The sequence below is a fragment of the Hemicordylus capensis genome, chromosome 1, assembly GCF_027244095.1.
Source record: "Hemicordylus capensis ecotype Gifberg chromosome 1, rHemCap1.1.pri, whole genome shotgun sequence".
NCBI lineage: Eukaryota > Metazoa > Chordata > Lepidosauria > Squamata > Cordylidae > Hemicordylus > Hemicordylus capensis.
Genome location: NC_069657.1, coordinates 119,807,565 through 119,828,441, shown reverse-complemented (window position 1 = coordinate 119,828,441; position 20,877 = coordinate 119,807,565). Strand labels below are relative to the sequence as shown.

The window sequence follows — 20,877 nt, the reverse complement described above, 5'->3', positions numbered from 1 at the left end:
GGATAACCCCTGGTTCTAGAGTTGCGAGAGAGGGAGAAAAATTTATCTTTGTCCTCTCTCTACTCCATGCATAATTTTATACACCTCTATCATATCTCCCCTATTCACCTCCTTTCCAAAGGAAAGAGCCCCAAATGCTGTAGCCTAGCCTTATAAGGAAGATGCTCCAGGCCCCTGATCATCCTCCAGGCTGCCCTCTTCTGCATCTTTTCTAGTTCTACAATAGCTTTCTTAAAATAAAGGGAACAAAACTGTACACAGTACTCCAGATGTGGTGCACCATAGATTTATAAGGGCATTATAATCAGCATTTTTATTTTCAGTCCCTTTCCTAATTATTCCTAGCATGGAACTAGCCTTTTTCACAGTTGCCGTGCACTGAATCGACACTTTCAATGAGCTGTTCACCACAACCCCAAGATCTCTCTCCTGGTGAGTCACCGACAGCTCAGATTCCATCAGCATATATGTGAAGTTGGTGTTTTTTGCCCCAAATATGCATCATTTTACAATTGCACACTGAACCGCATTTGCCATTTTGTCGCTCACACCCCCAGTTTGGAGAGTTCTTTTTGGAGCTCCTCACAATCTGTTGTGGATTTCACTTCCCTAAATAGTTTAGTGTCATCTGCAAATCTGGCCACTTCACTGCTTACCCCAACTTCAAGATCATTTATGAACAAGTTAAAGAGCACTGGTCCCAGGACAGATCCCCAGGGGACCCCCACTTCCTACTTCCCTCCATTGTGAAAACTATCCCTTTATTCCTACCCTCTGTTTCCTATCTTTCAACCAGTTAATGATCCACACATGAACCTGTCCCCTTATCCCATGACTGCTAAGTTTTCTCAGGAACCTTTGGTGGGGAACTTCGTCAAAAGCTTTTTGGAAGTCCATATGTCAAGTGGATCACCTTTATCCACATGCCTGTTGACACTCTCAAAGAACTCCAAAAGCTTCTTAGCACAAGGTTCTTAGCACTAGCACAAGAACAAGACTGGCATACAAATTAAATTCTTTGCAGAACGAGAGTATTATATATGCTCTTATGCTAGCACAGCAGTATTTATGCTAGCACAAGACTAGTCTGGCTGCTACCCGCTGACTCCAGAAGATTCTTGCAGGTAAAGGAGATACAAAAACAAATGCAGTCACCTCACCTGCAATATCTTTCTCATTCATACCGATTCGGGTAAGGAAACTGAGTACCTTCAGTCCTGTGCATGCACCATTTCCCTATGAACATTTGAGCTCACAGAAAACTCTTAATGGGGGAGTGGGGGCACCAACATGAAAGTTCCACTGAAAATGAACAAGTATTTATTCCAATAAATTAACATTTTGATGTGGAAATTCCAAAGGGAGCTCCCTTGAGTAAGGGCTTCCTATTCATTCCAAGTATTAGCAATGCTACTGAAGTTAACAATGAAGTCCTGGCTCACACAGGAATTCCATGTACACATCAGAACAGAATTCCCAAATGTAGAAGCAGGTGTTGGATCATGGGTAGTATGCTTAAGAATGGTCTGACTTCACCCATAAAATATTAGCAGAAGCTAATGATTCTTCTGCCTAATCTCAGAAATACATTTTAGTCTCACTCACAAGAAACATTAAGAAACATAGAGGGATATGGAATGCTGAAAAAATAATGATCTCCATTAGACAGATATGATACCAAAAGGTAAAATGGATCACATCAGTTGTCAGAGATGAAGTCTTATTATTTATTCTACTATTGATGATCATGTGACCCATTTGTTAGCGAGCAGGTTGTGCTGGATTCCTATAAAGCAGGTGGTAGTGTAATTTAAAGTGCTGCATGAGGAGATGAGAGGAGGGTGCTAGATGCTTCCTGCTCTTTCCCTGAACTTCAAAACCAGCTCCACTCAGCTGTTTTTCCTCATGTCCACAACTTCAGTCTCAGAGCACCACCAGAAGAAAAACTACACAAGAGGAGGAAATGTTCAGGTGTATAAGTGTTCCGCACCCTTCCACCCGTCAATGCTGTGATGTCAAATAAGATCCAGAACCAGTTACTGATTCTGTTTCTGCTTTACAGGAATCCAGCAGCAGCCAATTCTGTCCACAAATCTGTGCCACTGTCCTTTTTTTGTGAGCATGCTGAGAACTGCATTTACCTTAGGAGTCTCAAATACTTCTTCAAGATGTATTATATGCTTATGGTTTACTCTTTTTAAGATGCTCACTTCCCGTTCAAGTAGTCTTACAGCAGAACTCCCAGCCTTAATAAGAAAAAAAAATTAACAGTAGGGGTTCATTACAGCTTGCTGTTAAACAGATTAGCTTGATTGTGAGTCTATCAGCAAATCTCCAACCAGGAGCCCTGTGAAGCAGATACAAATTCCTGTGCTGCTTAGGAGAAAATAACTGCAGACAAGTCCAGAAGGAATGTTACCACCTCAGCCTGGATCCCCTGAAATCAGGTGAACCCCAAGAGCCATCCCCATGCCACTGCCTGCTATAAAGCTTCCAGATTTGTTGTACTCCCTCCATCTGAACAAGTTGTTGACAGAATGTCTGTTTAGATATCTGCAGGCACTCAGACCTGAAAACTGGACAAGTCCCTCCAGAACAATATATTTATTTATTACATTTAATAAATGTAATAAATTTATTATTACCCTGTCCAAAGGCTCTGGGTGGTGAACAACAAGTCTAAAACAAGTTTAAGAGACATAAAAACAAACACCATTTAAAACACACTACTTAAAACAATTCAAACACAATTCAAAACCATTTAAAGCCAATTAAAATGCCCACACACAATTTAAAAACCTCAGAAGGCCAGGCCAAACAAATACGTTTTCAGGGCTCTCTTAAAGGCCAACAGTGAGCCTATCCCCTGCTAACTTGGCAAAGAGGCACCTTTTTAACGTGGTGATTCTCTTTATTTAGCGGGGGGGAGTAACTGGCCCTATCCACCCCCAGCACAGTACCTCCAGTGACTGTTGCTGGTGTCTATCTTGTGTTTCTTTTTAGATTGTGAGCCCTTTTGGGACAGGGAGCCATCTTATTTATTTATTATTTCTCTGTGTAAACCACCCTGAGCCATTTTTGGAAGGGTGGTATAGAAATCAAATAAATAGTAATAAACTGCAGATATCTGCTGGGAGTGAATTCCATAGGCCAGGAGCAGTTACAGAGGAGGCCTGGTTCTGAGTCGCCACCAGACGTACCAGTGGTAACTGGAGAAGGACCTCTCCAGATGACCTCAACATATGATGGGGATCATACAGAGAAGGTGCTCTCTAAAGTAGCCCAGACCCAAGCTGTTCAGGGCTTTAATGGTAATAACCAGCACTTTGTATTTTGCCCAGAAACATATTGGCAGCCAGTGCAACTGTTTTAAAACAGGCATAATATGGTCTCTCCAGGTTACCTCAGAGACCAATCTGACTGCTGCAACTGAAGTTTCCGAACTACATACAAAGGCAGCCCCACGTGGAGAGCATTGCAATAGTCAAACCTGGAGGTTACCAGCCGACGCACCACTGTTTTGAGATCTTTCACTTCAAGGAATGGACGCAGCTGTTGAATCAGCCGAAGTTGATGGAAAGCGCTCCTGGCCATAGCCTCCACCTGAGCTACCAGGGTGAGGTCTGAATCCAAGAGCACTCCCAAGCTGTGTACCTGTTTCTTCTGGGGAGTGTAACCCCATCCAGGACAGGAAGATCTAACTCATCCCTCAAATTCTGATCCCCCACAATGAGCACCTCTGTCTTGCTTGGCTTCAGCTTCAATTAGTTATCCCACATCCAGCCCATTACTGCCCATAGGCAGGCATTTAGGGAGTGAATGCCATTTCCTGATGCTGAGGAGGAGGAGGAGGAGGAGGAGGAGGAGGAGGAGGAGGAGGAGGAGGAGGAGGAGAAATAGATTTGGGTGTCATCAGCATACTGATAACACCGTGCACCAAATCTCCTGATGACCTCACCCAGCGGTTTCAGGTAGATGTTAAAAAGCATTGGTGACAGAATGGAGCCCTGAGGGACTCCATATAATAGCTCCCATTTCAAAAAACAACTGTCACCAAGCTCCACCATCTGGAATCTGCCTGAGAGATAGAAGCAGAACCACTACAAAGCAGTGCCTCCTATCTCCAACTCCCCCAGGCGATCCAGAAGGATACCATGATCGATGGTATTGAACGCCGCCAAAAGATCCAAAAGAACCAACAGAGTCACACTCCCTCTGTTGATTCCCTGGTGAAGGTCATCCATCAGGCCCACCAAGGCAGACTCAACCCCATAGCCTTCTCTAAAGCTAGTTTGAAATGGGTCTAGATAATTGGTTTCCTCCCAAATTTCCTGGAGCTGGTTAGCCACCACTCTCTCAATCACCTTGCCCAACCATGGGAGATTGGAGACCGACCTATAACTATCCATCACTGAGGGATCTAGGGAAGGCTTCCTTAAAAAATGGTCTAATCATTGCCTCCTTCAAACAAGAAGGCACCCTACCCTCCCTCAGCAATGAATTAACGATATTAACTAGGCCAGCAATTTCCCTGCTAGATAGAAGCAGCCAAGTCGGGCAAGGATCCAGAGAACAGGTGGTAGGCCACACCACCCCAAGCAGCTTATCCACATCCTCAGGCATCTCAGATTGAAACTGATCCAATCTAATACTGCAAGAGGGATTGCTGGACACCTCCCTAATAAACTCTGTAAAAACAACGGAGTCTAAGTCAGCCCAAGCCTGAACCAAACTCCTCACAACCCAGACAACTCTGCTGAACATGAACCTGCAGAAGCAATGCGTGCAGACCAGAATTTGTCACATGCACCGCTTCTGTATAAACCTTGAAATGGGCTCTATGCTGTGTCCTGTCAATTTCAAGCCGGGTTCTCCTCCACTTGCGCTCCAGTAGCCTACGTTGCTGCTTCAAACCCCACAATTCCTCTGTATCCCAAGGGGCCACTTTTAAAGCAGGTCGGAAGGGATGCTTAGGAGTGATTGTGTCTACTGCCCTGGTGAGTTCCCTATTCCAGATTCCCACCAGGGCAGTAGACACAATCACTGGCAGCACCAACATTAAAACCCTCCAAGACTTTTTGGAATCCTACTGGGTCTGGCAGCTGTCTCAAGCAGACCATCTTAATAGGCCCTCCACCCCTGCAGGGCTGAGTTGTGGCTGTGAAACCAACCTTAACCAGGTAGTGGTCTGTCCACAACAATGGAGAAACCACAGGATCCCCCCACTCACATAACACCCCCCCTGATCCGAACAAAAGACCAAATCAAGTGTGTGGCCAGCAACATGAGTTGGTCCTGAAACTAGTTGGGATAGTCCTGTAGTTGTATGGCTGCTATGAACTGCTGAGTCACACCAGAAAAGTCAGCCAGCTGCTCTGTCAACATCAATTCTTCTATTCCCCACCACAACAGTAACAGCTACCCCAGAGAAGTGTTCTTCAACACCCATAAATATGCCCCCAAGGGCTGCACGACCCTCAGGGACATATGTATGGGTGATAAAGAGTGCTTCTCGGGGAAGGAGAGCTCCCCAATATAGCAGGACTCCTGATTACTAGACACTGCAGAGGCTCTTTGCATTTAGCACCACTGCAGTGTTAGTGAGGATATATTTTTCTAGTTGTTTTCTGTAGATTTTTGATACACTCTATTGGCACAATTCTTCCCTACTTAGAGTCTGCCATAGAGCCTTGTCCCCCATCCTCTACTCAGAGCATGTAAACTCAGCACTTCAGGCCATTACAGGAAATAGGAGGCTTGAGCGTGTCTCCCACTTGCCCATCCAGTCTGGCCCTTCTACTCAGTCAAAGGACGCAAGCAAACAGAAAGGGCAGGCATGGAAAAGCATCCCATTGCTCAGTCTGGTGTGGTACCTGTACATGCCTGCCAAGAGGGATGTGGGGAAGCAGTACTCTGTTAAACCCTATGAGGGCCCCTCTTTGTGTGGGTGCAACACCCATGTGGGAAAGGATTATGTCCTATGTAATTTGATAATCTTTGATTCTACATTTATTTCTCCAAATGGGACACCTAGAATTCAGAACACATTAGGCTGCAGTCTGAAAGCACTCATTTCATGTCAAAGTATATGTGTTTTCCAAATTGTAGCTGTCATGTTCTAATGTTATGATGGCTCGTATTTAAAGGAAATAAAAGTTAAAGGTAATAGTGAGAGTGCAGGTGATCAGTGAAAGGAAATATATTCCCCAATTGTAATGGGAGTTGTGGGTATATAAATATACTATGGTGATTTAGATCCATGTTAAAATAAGATTATCATTGCCTGCAAAGAGAAAGCTCTTAATCCATCAGAAATAATGCCTACCTTTTCCCGGTTCATTTTCTTGATTGCCCACTTTATACCCGTTTCTTTATGCGTGACTTCAATCACCACCCCAAAGCTGCCTTGCCCTAGTTTTCTTCCAAAAGAATAAATTTGCTAAAGAAACAGAGAACAATATAACGAACAACAACAAATTAACACATTTTAGAGGAATGTTTTAACACATTAAGTTAGTACCTAAGTATTTGAGGAAGGGGAGAAAAATATCAAGCTAGACAAACAAATTTCAATAAAATTGCTAATTCTCTATATTCCTGAGAAAGTAAATGCCTAGTTTTGTTTCATAACTTGTTACTTATAAACTAGGCCAGAAATGCAAAAGCAGATGATGCATTTAGCATTAAATGCATTTAGATATGCATTTAGCATAATCTAGAAAAAAGGCAATGGAAAAGGAAAAGAAGCAAAGAATAATTAAAATTTCTCTTCCACAAACCCAGAGCAATCCTTCCACAGACCCACCCAAGACCGTTCCCTCTTACTACCTCTTTTGCCATTAGCACTTCCACAGGCTGAAGCCTTTTTATTGTAATCTAGTCTAGCCATTCTTGCTGCCAGTTTGTTGTTTAAAATGGATGCAACTTTCCCCCATCTGCTTGTATCACCCACTCCTAACTTCAACATACAAATGGTTTTTGCCCACCTTCGTGCCCTGCTCTTTTCTGCCCAGACATATCCCCCAAGCTGCTTTCTATCTGTGGCCCAATCAACCTAATGGCATTCCTCACAGGGTGGGATATTGCAATGTGCAGCAAAACTGCTCTGATGGAAACAGAAATGTGAAAAGGAAGTTCAAATGAATATTATTTAATATAACACAGTTAAACATCTATCTTCTGGTGAAAGATTAAGCCAAAAGCTCAAAAGGCTATACCCTTACAAACCTGAATTGCTGCTCCATCATCTATTCGTGTGTGAGGAACTTTGTATTCTGTATTACTGCTTCGACTGCCTGAGGCAATGAGCATTTTTCTGTGAGGGTAGGCTACATCTGGTTTTGACATCTTTAGGAACATAAAGAAAGAAGCAAAAAATTAAAATACAAGTCACTGTTTTAAAAAGCTATTTTATTTTTATACATCTAGCACACGTAGTAAGCTATATGCAAGTCATTTCAAGAGAACTTGAGCATGATTGAAACGGGTGAGAATTAGATAGATGACCTTAATGGACTGCAAAACAACAATATGAATCAAAGGAGAATTCAACAACATGAATCAAATTTTACAGGGTTAATCAAGGGAGAAGAAAAAACTTATATAGGTTTGATCTTTAAAGTCCCAAACAGCCTGAGCCTTAAAGTATCTTGAGAATTGCCTCCACCCATATGATTCTTCCCAACCCATCTACTGAGGCCTTAATCTGTGTATCATCATCTGAAGTAGGTAGGAGGACACAAGAGACAGGGTTGGTCTTTGGTGGTGCCAAGATAGAAAAACACCCTACCAAAATAAGTATGCTTGGCCCCACTGGTGCTATAAAAACAGGTTGCTCACCTGTAAGTCTTGATCTAAAGGTGATCTGTTGTATTCTTAATGAATGGGTTCTGCACCTGTACAGGCACCTCGCGGGTAGACTAGCTCCTCAAGATGCCCACTCTGCCGTGCACGTGCCTCGTGCTTCCATTGAATTCGGCAGTTGGGGCCGCCATCTCTTCAGTTTTCTGTGGACCGCCCTTCTTGATGATCCGTACTCACTGGTATTTTATTTCCTACTGTTGTGGGGATGGTCTGGGAGGGTCTTATGAATACAACGGATCACCTCCAGATCAAGAGTTACAGGTGAACAACCTGTTTATCTGGATCGTGATCCGTTGCATTCATAACAAATGAGTGATTAGCCAGCTTTCCCATGGAGGGGGGCACAATAGGTCTAAAGCTTATGGCAGCACCCATTTTAATACACTTCTCCCAAACCCTGCCTGCTTCGTCATACACAGGTCAAGTGCATAATGCTTTATAAATGGTTGTTGGCCTGTCATCTGAATGCCTGACAAATGCACTGGATTTCAACATGTATGTTCTAGTTCAAGCCTGCTCAACTTCGGCCCTCCTGCAGATGTTGGCCTACAACCCCCATAACCCCTGGCTACTGGCCACTGTGGCTGGGGATTATGGGAATTGTAGTCCAAAAACAGCTGGGGGGCCAAAGTTGAGCAGGTTTGCTCTAGTTGAATGTGCTCTTATTGTGCATGGGGGGTGTTATCCCCTGTTGCTTATATGCTAGCACAATCATTTCAACTATCCAATGTGCAAGCCGTTGCCTCAATACCGGCAAACCCTTGTGTTTTCCTTTGAAAGCAACAAACAGTTTCTTTGTCTTCCTTATCATCATAGTCCTTTGTAAATAATAAAGGTGTACACAGCAAACATCCAAAGAATGTAGTGCTTCTCCAACGTTGGTTCCGGCTTTTGGGAAAATGTGGGTAAGACAATATCTTGGTTTAGATGAAGTTCTGTTACAATCTTAGGCTGGAAGCTGGGATCTAGACGCATGACTACCTTATGTGGATAGGAGAGAAGAGCTGGTCTTGTGGTAGCAAGCATGACTTGTCCCCATAGCTAAGCAGGGTCTGCCCTGGTTGCATCTGAATGGGAGACTTGATGTGTGAGCACTGCAAGATATTCCCCTCAGGGGATGAAGCCGCTCTGGGAAGAGCAGAAGGTTTCAAGTTCCCTCCCTGGCTTCTCCAAGATAAGGCTGAGAGAGATTCCTGCCTGCATCCTTGGAGAAGCCACTGCCAGTCTGTGAAGACAATACTGAGCTAGATAGACCAATGGTCTGACTCAGTATATGGCAGTTTCCTATGTTCCTAACTGCGTGTACAGCTTGTCTACCCTCAAAGCTGTCAGCTCACTAACATGCCTTGCCGTGGTAATCGTAATTAAAAGGGCCATCTTCAGGGTAACCATTTTGAGGCTAGCAGAGTCCCCTGGCTCAAAGGGCCCTTCTGTCAATGAGGACAGTGCTAACAACAAGATCTGCTGTTCCATAGGCCTCCTTATAGGTAGGTATAATTTATTGAGCCCTTTCATAAACCTCTTACTCTCTGGATGTGAGAACACAGTTGTGCCATCCCATCCCATCCCATCCCATCCCATCCCATCCCTTATGCCTAGATGCGATGGCTGCCAAATGTACTTTTATCAATACGTTTGCTAGACCCTTGACCTTGAACATGGTCATATAGAAGAGCACCTGTTGTACAGTGGCCCGCTTTGGGATTAACCTTCTTTTCGTGCATGGGCTGCAAACCTCTTCCATCTTCCTGTAGATGGACGTGTTATTTAGCAATATTCTCTTTAATAACCAACTCTCCACGCAGTCATTCGTAGAGTCCTTATGTCCGAATGCCTCATCTTTCCTTCTTCCCGCACGAGAAGGTCCAGGTGAAGTGGGAACTGGTGGTAAATGCCCTTCGACAAGTTGAGTAGTGTGGCAAACCATGGTTGCCTCGGCCACCAAGGTGTCACCAGTATACAGGTTACGCTGTCTCTCAATATTCGAGCCAGAACCCAGTTGATTAGTGGTTGTGGTGGGAACAAATACAGGAGGCCACTGTTCCATTTGTGTTGAAACGCACTGCCTAGTGACTGGTTTCCTATTCCCGCACGTGAACAGTATTTCGGACACTTTTTGTTGGCAGCAGTCGCAAATAAATCCACTGCTGGATGTCCCCACCTGTTGAAGACTGTTTGGAGACAAGCATCCTTGATTTCCTACTTATGTCGCTGATCTTGAGAGTACATTCTGCTGAGGTTGTCTGCTAATATGTTATCTGCACCCCTTATATGTTTGGTCATCGGGCACATTGCGTGTGCTATACACCAGTCCCATATTCGAATGCTCAGGGCACACAACGAGTTGGACACTGTGCCCCATTGCTTGCTGCGGTATGCTATAGCTGTTGTATTGTCCATTTGCAGCTGTACTACCCTGTTTCTGAGCATTGGCTTGAATGCCTTCAGCGCCAGAAACACCGCCATCAACTCCAAATAATGTATGTGCTGCAGAGTTTGAGGCCTGGATCATCGCCCTTGCACTTGATGTTCTCCACAATGAGCTCCCCAGCCCAACAAGCCGGCACCAGATGTCACCCATTGTGTCAGCGCTGCTGGCTGGAACGGCACACTGGAACGCTGCTGGCTGAACGGTAGAAGGTTCCCTTCCTGTGTCCACCAATTTAGGGAGGTCAGAACTGTGTGTGATATCCTCAGCAACATCCTCTGGTTGTCGATATTTGGACGAAAAACCCAGAGGTACCACCTTTGTAACAGCCTCATGCGCAGCCATGTGTAGTGTACAGTGGTTTTGCAAGACGCCATAACCACGTACAGTGGTTTTGCCAGTGTAAATCTTTCTGCCCAACACGTCTAACTTCCTCCCCTCCTTGTCAGACAGTGTTGTATGGCGATGTCCTCCCCTGGATGATGACGCACAGTCAATAACCATAGAATTTGGCATGGGGTGCCTGAGCAGGTAGGTATTTTCTTCTTCATGTAAGTGATACAGATTTTCTAATCACTTTGAGGTCAGCATGGAGGTAAGAAGCATCTCCCAGGCTGATTTTGCTGCCTTAGTGATCACTGGGATCATTGGCAAAGACACTGGATGTGATGTTCTGGCCACAGCCATCATGTTATATACCGCATCCCTTACCTCTGTTTCCGGTAATCTAAAGTCCATGCCTAACACCTCAGCAATCTCCCTGGTAATGGCATGATAAGCTTTCAGCTCCTCAGTTGGGGATATAGAAAGTTTGGGTGGGACATCAGAGGATGGGTCAGATTGTTGACTGGCCCGATCAGAACCAGATTCACTCAAATCCCATGTACAGACCTCCACCTCTTCCGACAAAGGAGATGCTGGTACTATGGGTGGCGTTGACTTCCTCCTCCTCTTGCTAGGCCTCTCATCTACTTGTATGGGACTCTGAACAGGATGTTGTTGCAGCCCAATTGGATCTTGTTGCAGCCCAATTGGAGGGACAAATGGTTGCACAACTTGTGTCTGGTAAGCAGTTGATGTCAAAGTTGTTTCAACTAAAGGTGGGCCAGTCGGTTGCGTTGCTTCGGGGTGATGAAGCTCTCGCTGTGCCTTCCATCACAGAAACTCCGCATAATTGTCTGGCAATGCATGTCTGAACCCACATGAGTGTGTAGGTTGTGCTCTGCCTTGTGCCTGTGGCAGTCCAAGAAACTTGTGTGCTAGACCGGTGACTTCCACGACAGGGGCACATACGATGTAGACTCCTCAATATCCTGCTCAACATCTAGACCTGTGCTCAAAAAGCCATGGAAGGTAGATCCAGATGGAGTGCTTGATGTCGAGTCCAGCAAGTCCATTAAAAAATTGGTGGTATTCTCGTTCAATGCAAAGTCCTCATCCTTATCAAATTCAGCTACCTCCATTGCTTTAATGGTTGTGCTTTGTAACGGGGTAGACGGAGATTGCACAGGCATCTAAGCAGAAGAAAGTAGCAGCTGCCTTCTTGGTATCGTGGCCATTGGCGCCAGCATCACCATCAAAGTGGGCATTGAAGTAGTGCCCCTAGCTCCTGTTGACACTGAAGTCAACATCAATTTCGAGGTTGCTTCACCTGACTCACCCGATTTCAACATTGATGGTTTCGATGCCAAAGGCATCACCATCGATGGTCTGGACGTCGATGGTTTCAAAGTGGATGGACTCAACATAGGTTCAACCGATTCCTCGATGGGGCTGTAAGTCTGCACCATAGCAGGAGAAGGGGTGCCCTTTCCAGATTTGTCATGGTGCTTCTTTGAAGGAGGTGCCAAAGCATCCTCTTCTCTTTGTGTCTCTTCTCTTTGTGTCTATGAGCAGACTTCAAAACCTCCTTTGGGTGTTTGAAGACAGGCTCTGCTTGCTCTGGCATGATTTTAGACTGCGGTGAAGCAGATCCATGCGCAGTTGGTCTCGAGCAGGGCACCTCGCTCGAACGCAACACCGATGTCGAGGGATAACTGGTCTCGGTGTCAGGGGCTGCAATGGCTCATCGTACAGCGCTGCCCTCAGGTGGAGCGCCCTGTTATTCATAGTTTGTTTGTAGAAAGAGCAACATATCCTGCACAAAGCTGTATTACGTTGCTCCCTGAGACACAGTAGGCAGGAGTCATGATGATCCATTGATGGCAACTTTGCCTTGCACTCTATGCAGCGCTTAAAAGTGGTTTTCGATTCCATAACTATCGGGCCAGCCGGCTGGCCACCACCCAACTCTTTTCACTTTACTTCTCTCCTTCCTCTCCCCTGCATTTTTTTAAAAAAATAGCTTTTATACTTATGTCAAAGTTTGTTTTGCAAAGAGTAGTCAAGCAGTTCCAAGTCAAATCCATGAAAAATAAACAATTTCTTTACTATAGTCAATCGGGAAGTAGTCTTCCGAGGTATTGATGTGTTGGTGGTCAAACAGAAACTGAAGAAATGGTGCTCCCAACTGCCGAATTCAACGGAAGCACGAAGCACATGCACGTTAGAGTGGGTGTCTCGAGGAGCTAGCTAGTCTACCTGTGGGGTCCCTGCGTAGGCGCAGAACCCATTAGTTATGAATGCAACGGATCACGATCCAGATCTTATATTTTCAGCAGACCTTTTCAGGCAGCAACTAATATCCAGAGCAATAGAGTGTGGATGCACAAGGAAGATCAGTTGTGCTGTGGAGAGCTTTCCTTGCTGCACAGCATCCGGTATGCACTGGAGAAGGAGCAACTTTCGACAATTTGCTGTGTGTCCCTCAGGGACATATTTTCAGGGCACTTCTGGAGCCAGAGCAAATAGTCTAAAGTTACCCCAGGCATCAGGAAGAGATGAAGAATCAAAAGAGTATTGCTGAAGCCTCCATGAATAGCATCATCCCACATTAATGGCCCACACGACAACAGTTACAGTGCTGAGAAAGATCATAGATCAGTGGTGTAGCACATACTTTCCTTGCAGGAGAACCCAAATTCAATCCATTACCTCTCTGGTTAAATGATCCTGGGTACTGAGGCTCGGGAAAACCTCTGCCTAAGACCTTAGAGAGTTGCTGCCAATCACAGTAGACAGAGAGTACTAGGCTAGATGGTCTGACTCAGTATAACATTCATACACATTGGTTCAAACAAATCAGTGCAATTTGATCTTCTCAGCATCTGATACGACTCCATTGAGCACCAGAGCCTAACACCTGGTTTTAACATGCTTTTTAAACAAAAGATGCATATGATAGTTACACTGAAGAAAGTGAAGATACAAAAGATTACGGATGTGCATGGAACTGGAGGGGGCCGGGGAGAGGCAACTTTATGGGTGGGGAAGGGCGCATTTACCCCACCGCCACCGCATTACCCCACCAGCGCTCACTTAAAAACAGGTCAGGCAGGGTGGCAGCATACCTTTCTGCCACCGGTCCACTCCTCAGACCGAAAGTGACCGGAAGTAACCCATGCACGTGCACACATCAGCACACATGCACACCCAACGCATGGGTTACTTCCGGTCACATCTGGTCTGAGGAGTAGACGGGGCAGCAGGGAGGTACGCTGCTACCCTGCTGGGCCAGTTTTTAAGTGAGTACTGGCGGGGAAAACACGGCAGGAGGGGGTAAGTGCACCCTCCCCCACCCTTAAAGTTGTCCCCCTGCCTTCCTCCCGAACCACTGGATGTTCGAACCTGTTCGGAGGCCCGTAAAAGGGCCTCCGAACAGGTTCATGCACATCCCTACAAAAGGTATATAGGATTTGGGGCAGACTGAATAGAAAGCAATGTATCTTCTCAATTAAAATGATTACTAATGTTTTGCAAACTCTCCTGATCAACACTAGTATAAATCAGAAGCGTAAGGTAAGCAACGCAAATATATATATAGTACAAGTAATCCAGCATGTACTCCTCAATTCCTATAATCAAAGAGGAATTACAGTAATACACTGAACCCTTTCTCAAAACTGCTGAGAAGGGCTCCAGAGCGGGCTGCGGGGAAGGCGGGTTAGACATACCTTCCCTGCAAACATCTGCTGCTCTTGTGCTGGGTGCGCTCCCCGTGTGCCCAGACAATTCCCTGTGCACCCAGGCAGCAGGGAGGTTGGGGGGCCAGGATGTGTCATCCTGTCCCCCAGAAATAACATAATTCGCCGTGCGGGTGTGCAGTGTATCATGGGGATCCCCCCTTCCCACCTCGGGCTCCCCGCAGTGCAATCAAGAAAACAAGGTTAGGAGGGCGCTCGCTGTACACACGTTTTTGTACAAACACTGTACCTGCATCACCCTGAACCACCGCGATCCCAGTGGCTTACATGTGCATACAAAACCAGGCTAGGCTCCCTTAGCCTGGTTTTGCACACACATATGAATAGCCTCATTTACTGGCAACCAGAGTGACTCATGTAATTACAAAATGTTGTGTGTTTGTATAAATGCTTGTAAGCAAATTAATCAAATATTAAATTAACCTGGTAGCTGGTATTTGTAAAATACCATGTATGGGTAAGAAAAGAAAAGAAAGGGCACTAATATTATGATGGCAACTCTTACAATAAAAGGGACCAAAGTAGAGGATAACAATGTATTTTCTATCAGTTATGGTTTTAACAGAAATTTTCATCTAAAAACACCATATGTATGCTGGCAGATCAAGTCTGGATATTCCTTATATTATATACTGCTGGCCATCTGAGATGTCAAATTCACAATCATTCTTAATACATGTAATGGTTCTTTGAGATCATACTGTATTATAGCAAGAGAATAATTGTGGGTGAACACCATTAGTTTTGTCTCTCAGAAAAAGATCATTCATATGTTCAAACATGTCTTATTTAAGATTGTATGAAGTTTGTATCTCTCTTTTTAAGAGTGCTATTTTAGGAAGATCAATTTATGATAATGTACCAAATTATGGATTATCCTTGAAGTTTCAGTTTTAAGTGCTTTTTCATCACTTCATTTCAAATGTGTATTTATTACAGACTTTTCCAACAAAAGCTTTTAAAGATTCCTGCTCTACAAGTTTAGAGTGTGCAATATAAAAGATGATATGATACAAGATAAATATGTTCCCAAATAAATGCAATAGGTAGTTCTAGACTGAAAACATAAGAAAAGGCCCCCTCCAAAACTTTTTTAAACACCAGAGCTCCTTATCAATCTTATCAAAGTCAAACACTGACTTTTTTCAAACTGCCAACTTAATTTATCTATACTATTATAGTAACCTTGGTGATTAACAAGAATATTACGTCCAAACTATAATTTCAAAAGAAATCAAATTCTTTTACAGTTCTTTGGTTTAACTGATCATCTAATAGATATCTCTGGGATATATTTAAATATAAGGGAAAATATCTTTGAAATCATATATTGATTCATTTCAACTTATAATGTAAAATGATTACACGAGAACATTGTTATATGCGGATTCTATAGCCGCAGTTTCACGTATTAATGGGTGTTTAACTGACACCCAATTTCAGTATCCATGGATACTAACGGGTTAAAACCCATGTATCCGCAGTTCCTATACGGCCGGAAGAGGATGCTGAGGTCACTTCTGCCCTCCATTTTGTTAGCAGGAACCATTTTGTGGCTCGTTTCTTTGAGGAAAACTCTTTTTTCCTGCTATTTTCTCAGCTGGGGGGGAGGGCATTTGGCAGACTGGAGAGTGTTGCTGGGCACAAGGAGACCCCACAGAGCAAGGTAGAGTGTTTTTTCACTGTTTTCCTGCCATTTTTTGCCTTTTTTCTTAATAGAACAAGTATTTTCAAGCTATTTTTTCTCATTTGGGGGAGCATTTTTTGGTCTGGGGGGGGCATCGCTGGTCACAAGGAGACCCCGTGGAGCACACTACAGTAGTTTTTTTGCCGCTTTGTTTTTATTTTGTTTTGTTGCTTCTTTACAACTTTTTTGTGCATTCTGGAACCTAACCTGCAGGTTAGGTTCTTGATGTTAGGTTCTTGATGCAGGTTCTCTTGATGCCCTGGTGGAGAATTGGAACAGCAAACTCACCAGGACAGTAGACATGATAGCTCCTAAGCATCCTCTCCAACCCGCTTCAAAATTGGCCCCTTGGTATATGGTAGAACTATGGGGGGCTGAAGCAGCGAGGTAGAAGACCAGAGTGCAAGTGGAGGAAGACTCAACTCAAATCCAACAGATTACAGCACAGAACACATTTGAAGATCTATGCTCTGGCCAGCAAAGAAGAGAGCCTTTTCAGCCTGTATTGGGTCCGCAAGTTCACATCCAGCGGTGTTGTTCAGGGTTGTGAGAGAGCTAGTAAGTGCCCTCCTCCCTTGAACCAGAACTTGGAACCATGTATTACGCACTGTGGTGTGTTTAATGAGTTTTTTGTGGATAAAATCTCTCATATCCAGGCCAACTTAGATTTCGACCTCACAATTGCTGCAGTATCTGATGCGGTAGCATCCAGTGACTCCTCTTATGTGGTCTAAAACATCTACATGAAACCGCTGGGAGAGATCATCAAGAGATTTGGTACAGAGTGTTATCAGTATGCTGATGACACCCAAATCTTTTTCTCCATGTCAGCATCATCAGGAGAAGGAATTGCCCCTTCTCATCTCTGAGGGATGATACTGGGGGAGTCCAGGAGGGCTTCCAACACATCTCTACAGATCTTCTTAACATCCACACATTGAAACTGTTCACAAGCATGTGCAAAGCAGCTAACGTTTTGCATACATGTATGTACCACTGGGATTGGGCCTGATCCCAGCAAAACTGCAGCAGGAAACCCACCTACGGAGCCACCCTCAAAACTAGGTTAGGAGAGCGAGCTGTCTTCCTAACCCCATTTCTTTGATCATCCCCCAGGCTTGACTGCTTGCAGCTAGGGCTGGCCAACTGCAGGGCTCCTGGTCAGCTTCAGGGAGGGTGGATCCCCACAATGCACCACGCACTTGCTAAAATACATTTTATGGCAAGAAATACGTCTGGCACCCCAACCCTCGGAACTACCAGCAGCAGTCGGAATTGTCTAGATGGGCGATCTGCCTGCCCACAGGAAAGCACCTGATCATCGGTGGGAAGGTAAGCTTTTTAAGGCTTCCTCACTGCTAGCCCTCTTGCCCTTTCTCACTGCTCGTGAGAAAGGGCTCACTGTTAGTCAGGATGTCCACCAGTGTGACTATATAGCAATAGCACTTACATTTATATACTGCTCTATAGCCAAAGCTCTCTAAGCGGTTTACAATGATTTAGCATATTGCCCCCAACATTCTGGGTACTCATTTTACCGACCTCGGAAGGATGGAAGGCTGAGTCAACCTTGAGCCCCTGGTCAGGATCGAACTTGTAACCTTCTGGTTACAGGGCGGCAGTTTTACCACTACGCCACCAGGGGCTCATTAGCTATATCTGGCTTAGCTATATCTGGCTAAGAATCATACATTGTAAATCCTGCTGGGCAAATGTGGTATTTTAGCATATATGATCTAGCACAATGTATTGCATACTTTTTAAAAGGTGTCCTATGAAACAAAATCCTAGTTTCTCCAAGCAAAGATGGATACTACTTGTGGAACAATGATGAAAAAACTGATCTGAATAAATATATGTATATATAGGCAGGCAAAAAAGAGAAGGGAATCTCTGGTTGCTTACATCTCCTAAAAAGGGGGTTTGTTTCTTTGACTCGCCAAGCAACATGCCTCCTAGGGATTCTGAAGAATCATTCACTGAAGTGGAAGAACTAGATGAATCTGTTGCCTCTAATACAGCTCCTCCAGAGGACATGGAGCCCTTTTTGCAATGATGGCAAAAAAACACAACATTGCTTGGTTGAAATGATGCAGAGCACTGGCTACATTTTACAGTCTTCTTTTCCTGACTGTGATCAGCCATCTGTTTGGTTTTGTAAATCCTGCTGGGCAAATTAAGTAGCACAAAGATTGGCACCTCTGTGTCCACTATTGAAGGAAGCAGAACAGAAAAGCTGAGAAAAAGAATTGGAAGGTCATAGTTAGTTGACTGATCACATAAAATATGTTGTGACTGGCAGTGGATGTCAAGCAACAGTATAATAATACAGACCTTTAATATGTACAACAAAATGTATAGACTATTACAGTAAGATATATATTATATAAAAGAATGCTTTTTCTTCTCTGGAACTAAACAGCATTGCCTGCAAAACAACAATTTATAATTAGCTTTAATTTAAAATAAGTATTTTGTACTTGGTTATAAAAACAAAATAGGTTCTGTGTCTCCTTGCTCTCTATTCTTTGCAATATCCAATACAAATAATGCATGATACAACATCATTATGTTATGCATCTCTCTGCCCCCGACTCATATCATTGGCTGGCAGGAGGTAGAGAAATGTACAGCACAATGATGTCATGTCATATATTGTTTGTAATAGATGCTATAATGAACGAACAGCACCAAACAGCGGCAGTTCCATATCCCTTAGAATGTATAACTTGACCTTAGTTAGTGGTATTTTTAGTTTTCTGTGCTTACACCTACAATATTTTCTGTCTAGGTAGCTCATGACTCTTTTCTTTCATTTACCACTCTATCCTATATATTTATTTGCTGCTGAAAACATTCCACATTCTCCTGTACACACAAATCCAGTATTAAATAGCACACTATAATACGTACAATTGATTAACAAAACTGTGCTTAAGTTATTGAGCAATTCCTACACAATGAGAGGGGGGTGGGACAAATCACACATCTCATATATAATATGAATACTAAAAAATGAGACATACCAAACCGGGGGGCGGGGAGAGACAAAGTTTACATGTAGAGGCCTAAGCTCATGATATAACAAGCCAAGGTAGACGTCAATACTTGTGGCATAATTTCCCCACAGTTTCACTTATTTGTGGACCACCTCCCAATAAACCAATTTAGTTATGGTGGAGGGTCATTTTGGTTATTGATGGATCTATCCCCAGTCTTAACTAAATTGTCCCAGCCACTCACACCACCTCTTTAAGCCTCCCCACATGCCAACTGGGAAGCAGGGAGAGTGGCCATTTAAACTTTAAACCTCCCCATTCATCAGCTGATGGGCAGGGAGGTGTAAAGTTTAAATGGCCACTCTTCCCACTTTCTAGCTAGTGCACAGGAGACGTAAAGAGGCACACAAGTTGTGCCTCCCAGCCACACATGCCGCCTGAGTACGAAACCTAACCCCATTTTTTGGGTTAGGTTAAGCATGTCATTACAGCCGATTCACCTTTTGTGGAACTTTCCACACATGTAGCCCCTGCAAACGGAGGATTTCCTATATAGACTAATTAAGAAGAAAGTTGAGCAGATATTTGAATTTTTCTCTGTGAAATCAATTGGACTTAAAAATGCTTAATTAGAAGAACATAAGAACAGCCCTGCTGGATCAGATCCAAGGCCTACCTAGTCCAGCACCATGTTTCACACAGTGACCCACCAGATGCCCCTGAGAAGCCCACAGGCAAGAGCTGGGACATGCCTTCTCTTTTGCTGTTGCTCCCCTGCAAATGGTATTTAGAGGTGTCTTGCCTCTGAAGCTGGAGGCCTACTAGTAGGACACCGGACTAGTAGCCCTTGATAGACCTGTCCTCCATGAATTTGTCTAAGAATTTTTGTCTAAACCCAGCTATGGTTGGATCATGTCCCATGTGTCCATCCCTAAAAACCTCCTGCTAGAACTTAACTCAAACACCATTCAAAATTATGACATCAAACCAACATCTGCCTCAAACATTTTCTATTTCAGAATCAAGCCAATCCAGAAGAGCTTGTCTCACTAAAGACCTAACATAAATAGTCTGCTTCTTCAGGGATGGGGGGAGAGCAGCATAATGGGTCCTTTTTTCTAAGACATTTATAGTATCAAAGATTTGTTCTCAGGGGCTTGCCAGAAGAGAAAACAACACATGCTTTCATTTAATGCTAAAGTAGCTTAACCAGAAACAATCCCTATAAGAGAGGAAACAATACTGTGCGTTCATATTGTCATCATCCACTCCTCAATGTGCAAAGCACACTTTGCCAGCCCCATGTAAAATGCATGCAAGAAGCTGAGTATGGGCCACAACCTGAACCAAGAAAATAGCACCAACCTGTTCCTTATCTACTTTAAAGATGAATATAGATAAGGAGAGAGAATTATTGTTCTTTATATTTTCCAGTTAATAAAAGGGAAAAATAGAGATGTATTTTTGAACAACCACTCTCTCTTCCATTTTAAAGAAAAGTATGAAGACATTCACACAGTCTAGTATACTAGGACCAAATACTTCTAAAGTGTGTTCCCAATGGAGTAATTAACAGACTTGTGCAGACAAGTAACCACCAAGAAGCTGCTATCCTGAAATAGTATGCACAAAGTGGACAAAAAGTGGACAAAGGTGGTGTAACTGCCTGAGAGCTATGGCCATGGAATACAAAACTACATAGGATACACAACATTATGGCCTCTTTAAGGAGCTCTTTGTTTACTTTCTTTGTCCCTCGCAAAACAACTTTTTGCTTTATCTCAAGATATTTTCTTTAAGCTTAGCTTCTAATGCTCA

At 43.8% G+C, this 20,877-nt stretch overlaps 1 protein-coding gene across 10 annotated transcripts in view; it reads right to left on the bottom strand.

The window, feature by feature from the left end:
- Nucleotides 1-20,877, bottom strand: part of STK33 (serine/threonine kinase 33) — a 106,738-nt gene that overhangs the window by 67,192 nt on the left and 18,669 nt on the right. For 7 of the 10 annotated variants that reach the window (XM_053283527.1, XM_053283528.1, XM_053283526.1 and 4 more), the window contains 4 exons: nucleotides 17,966-18,296; nucleotides 7,228-7,347; nucleotides 6,326-6,439; nucleotides 2,142-2,246 (listed from right to left, as the gene is read on the bottom strand). In XM_053283527.1, coding sequence (XP_053139502.1) covers nucleotides 2,142-2,246; nucleotides 6,326-6,439; nucleotides 7,228-7,347; nucleotides 17,966-18,205 — 579 coding nt within the window. In that variant the 5' untranslated portion in view covers nucleotides 18,206-18,296. Of the gene's footprint in view, nucleotides 1-2,141; nucleotides 2,247-6,325; nucleotides 6,440-6,986; nucleotides 7,106-7,227; nucleotides 7,348-17,965; nucleotides 18,297-20,877 lie in introns of those variants that run through there. The other 3 variants (XM_053283534.1, XM_053283533.1, XM_053283535.1) reach the window with 2 other exon arrangements.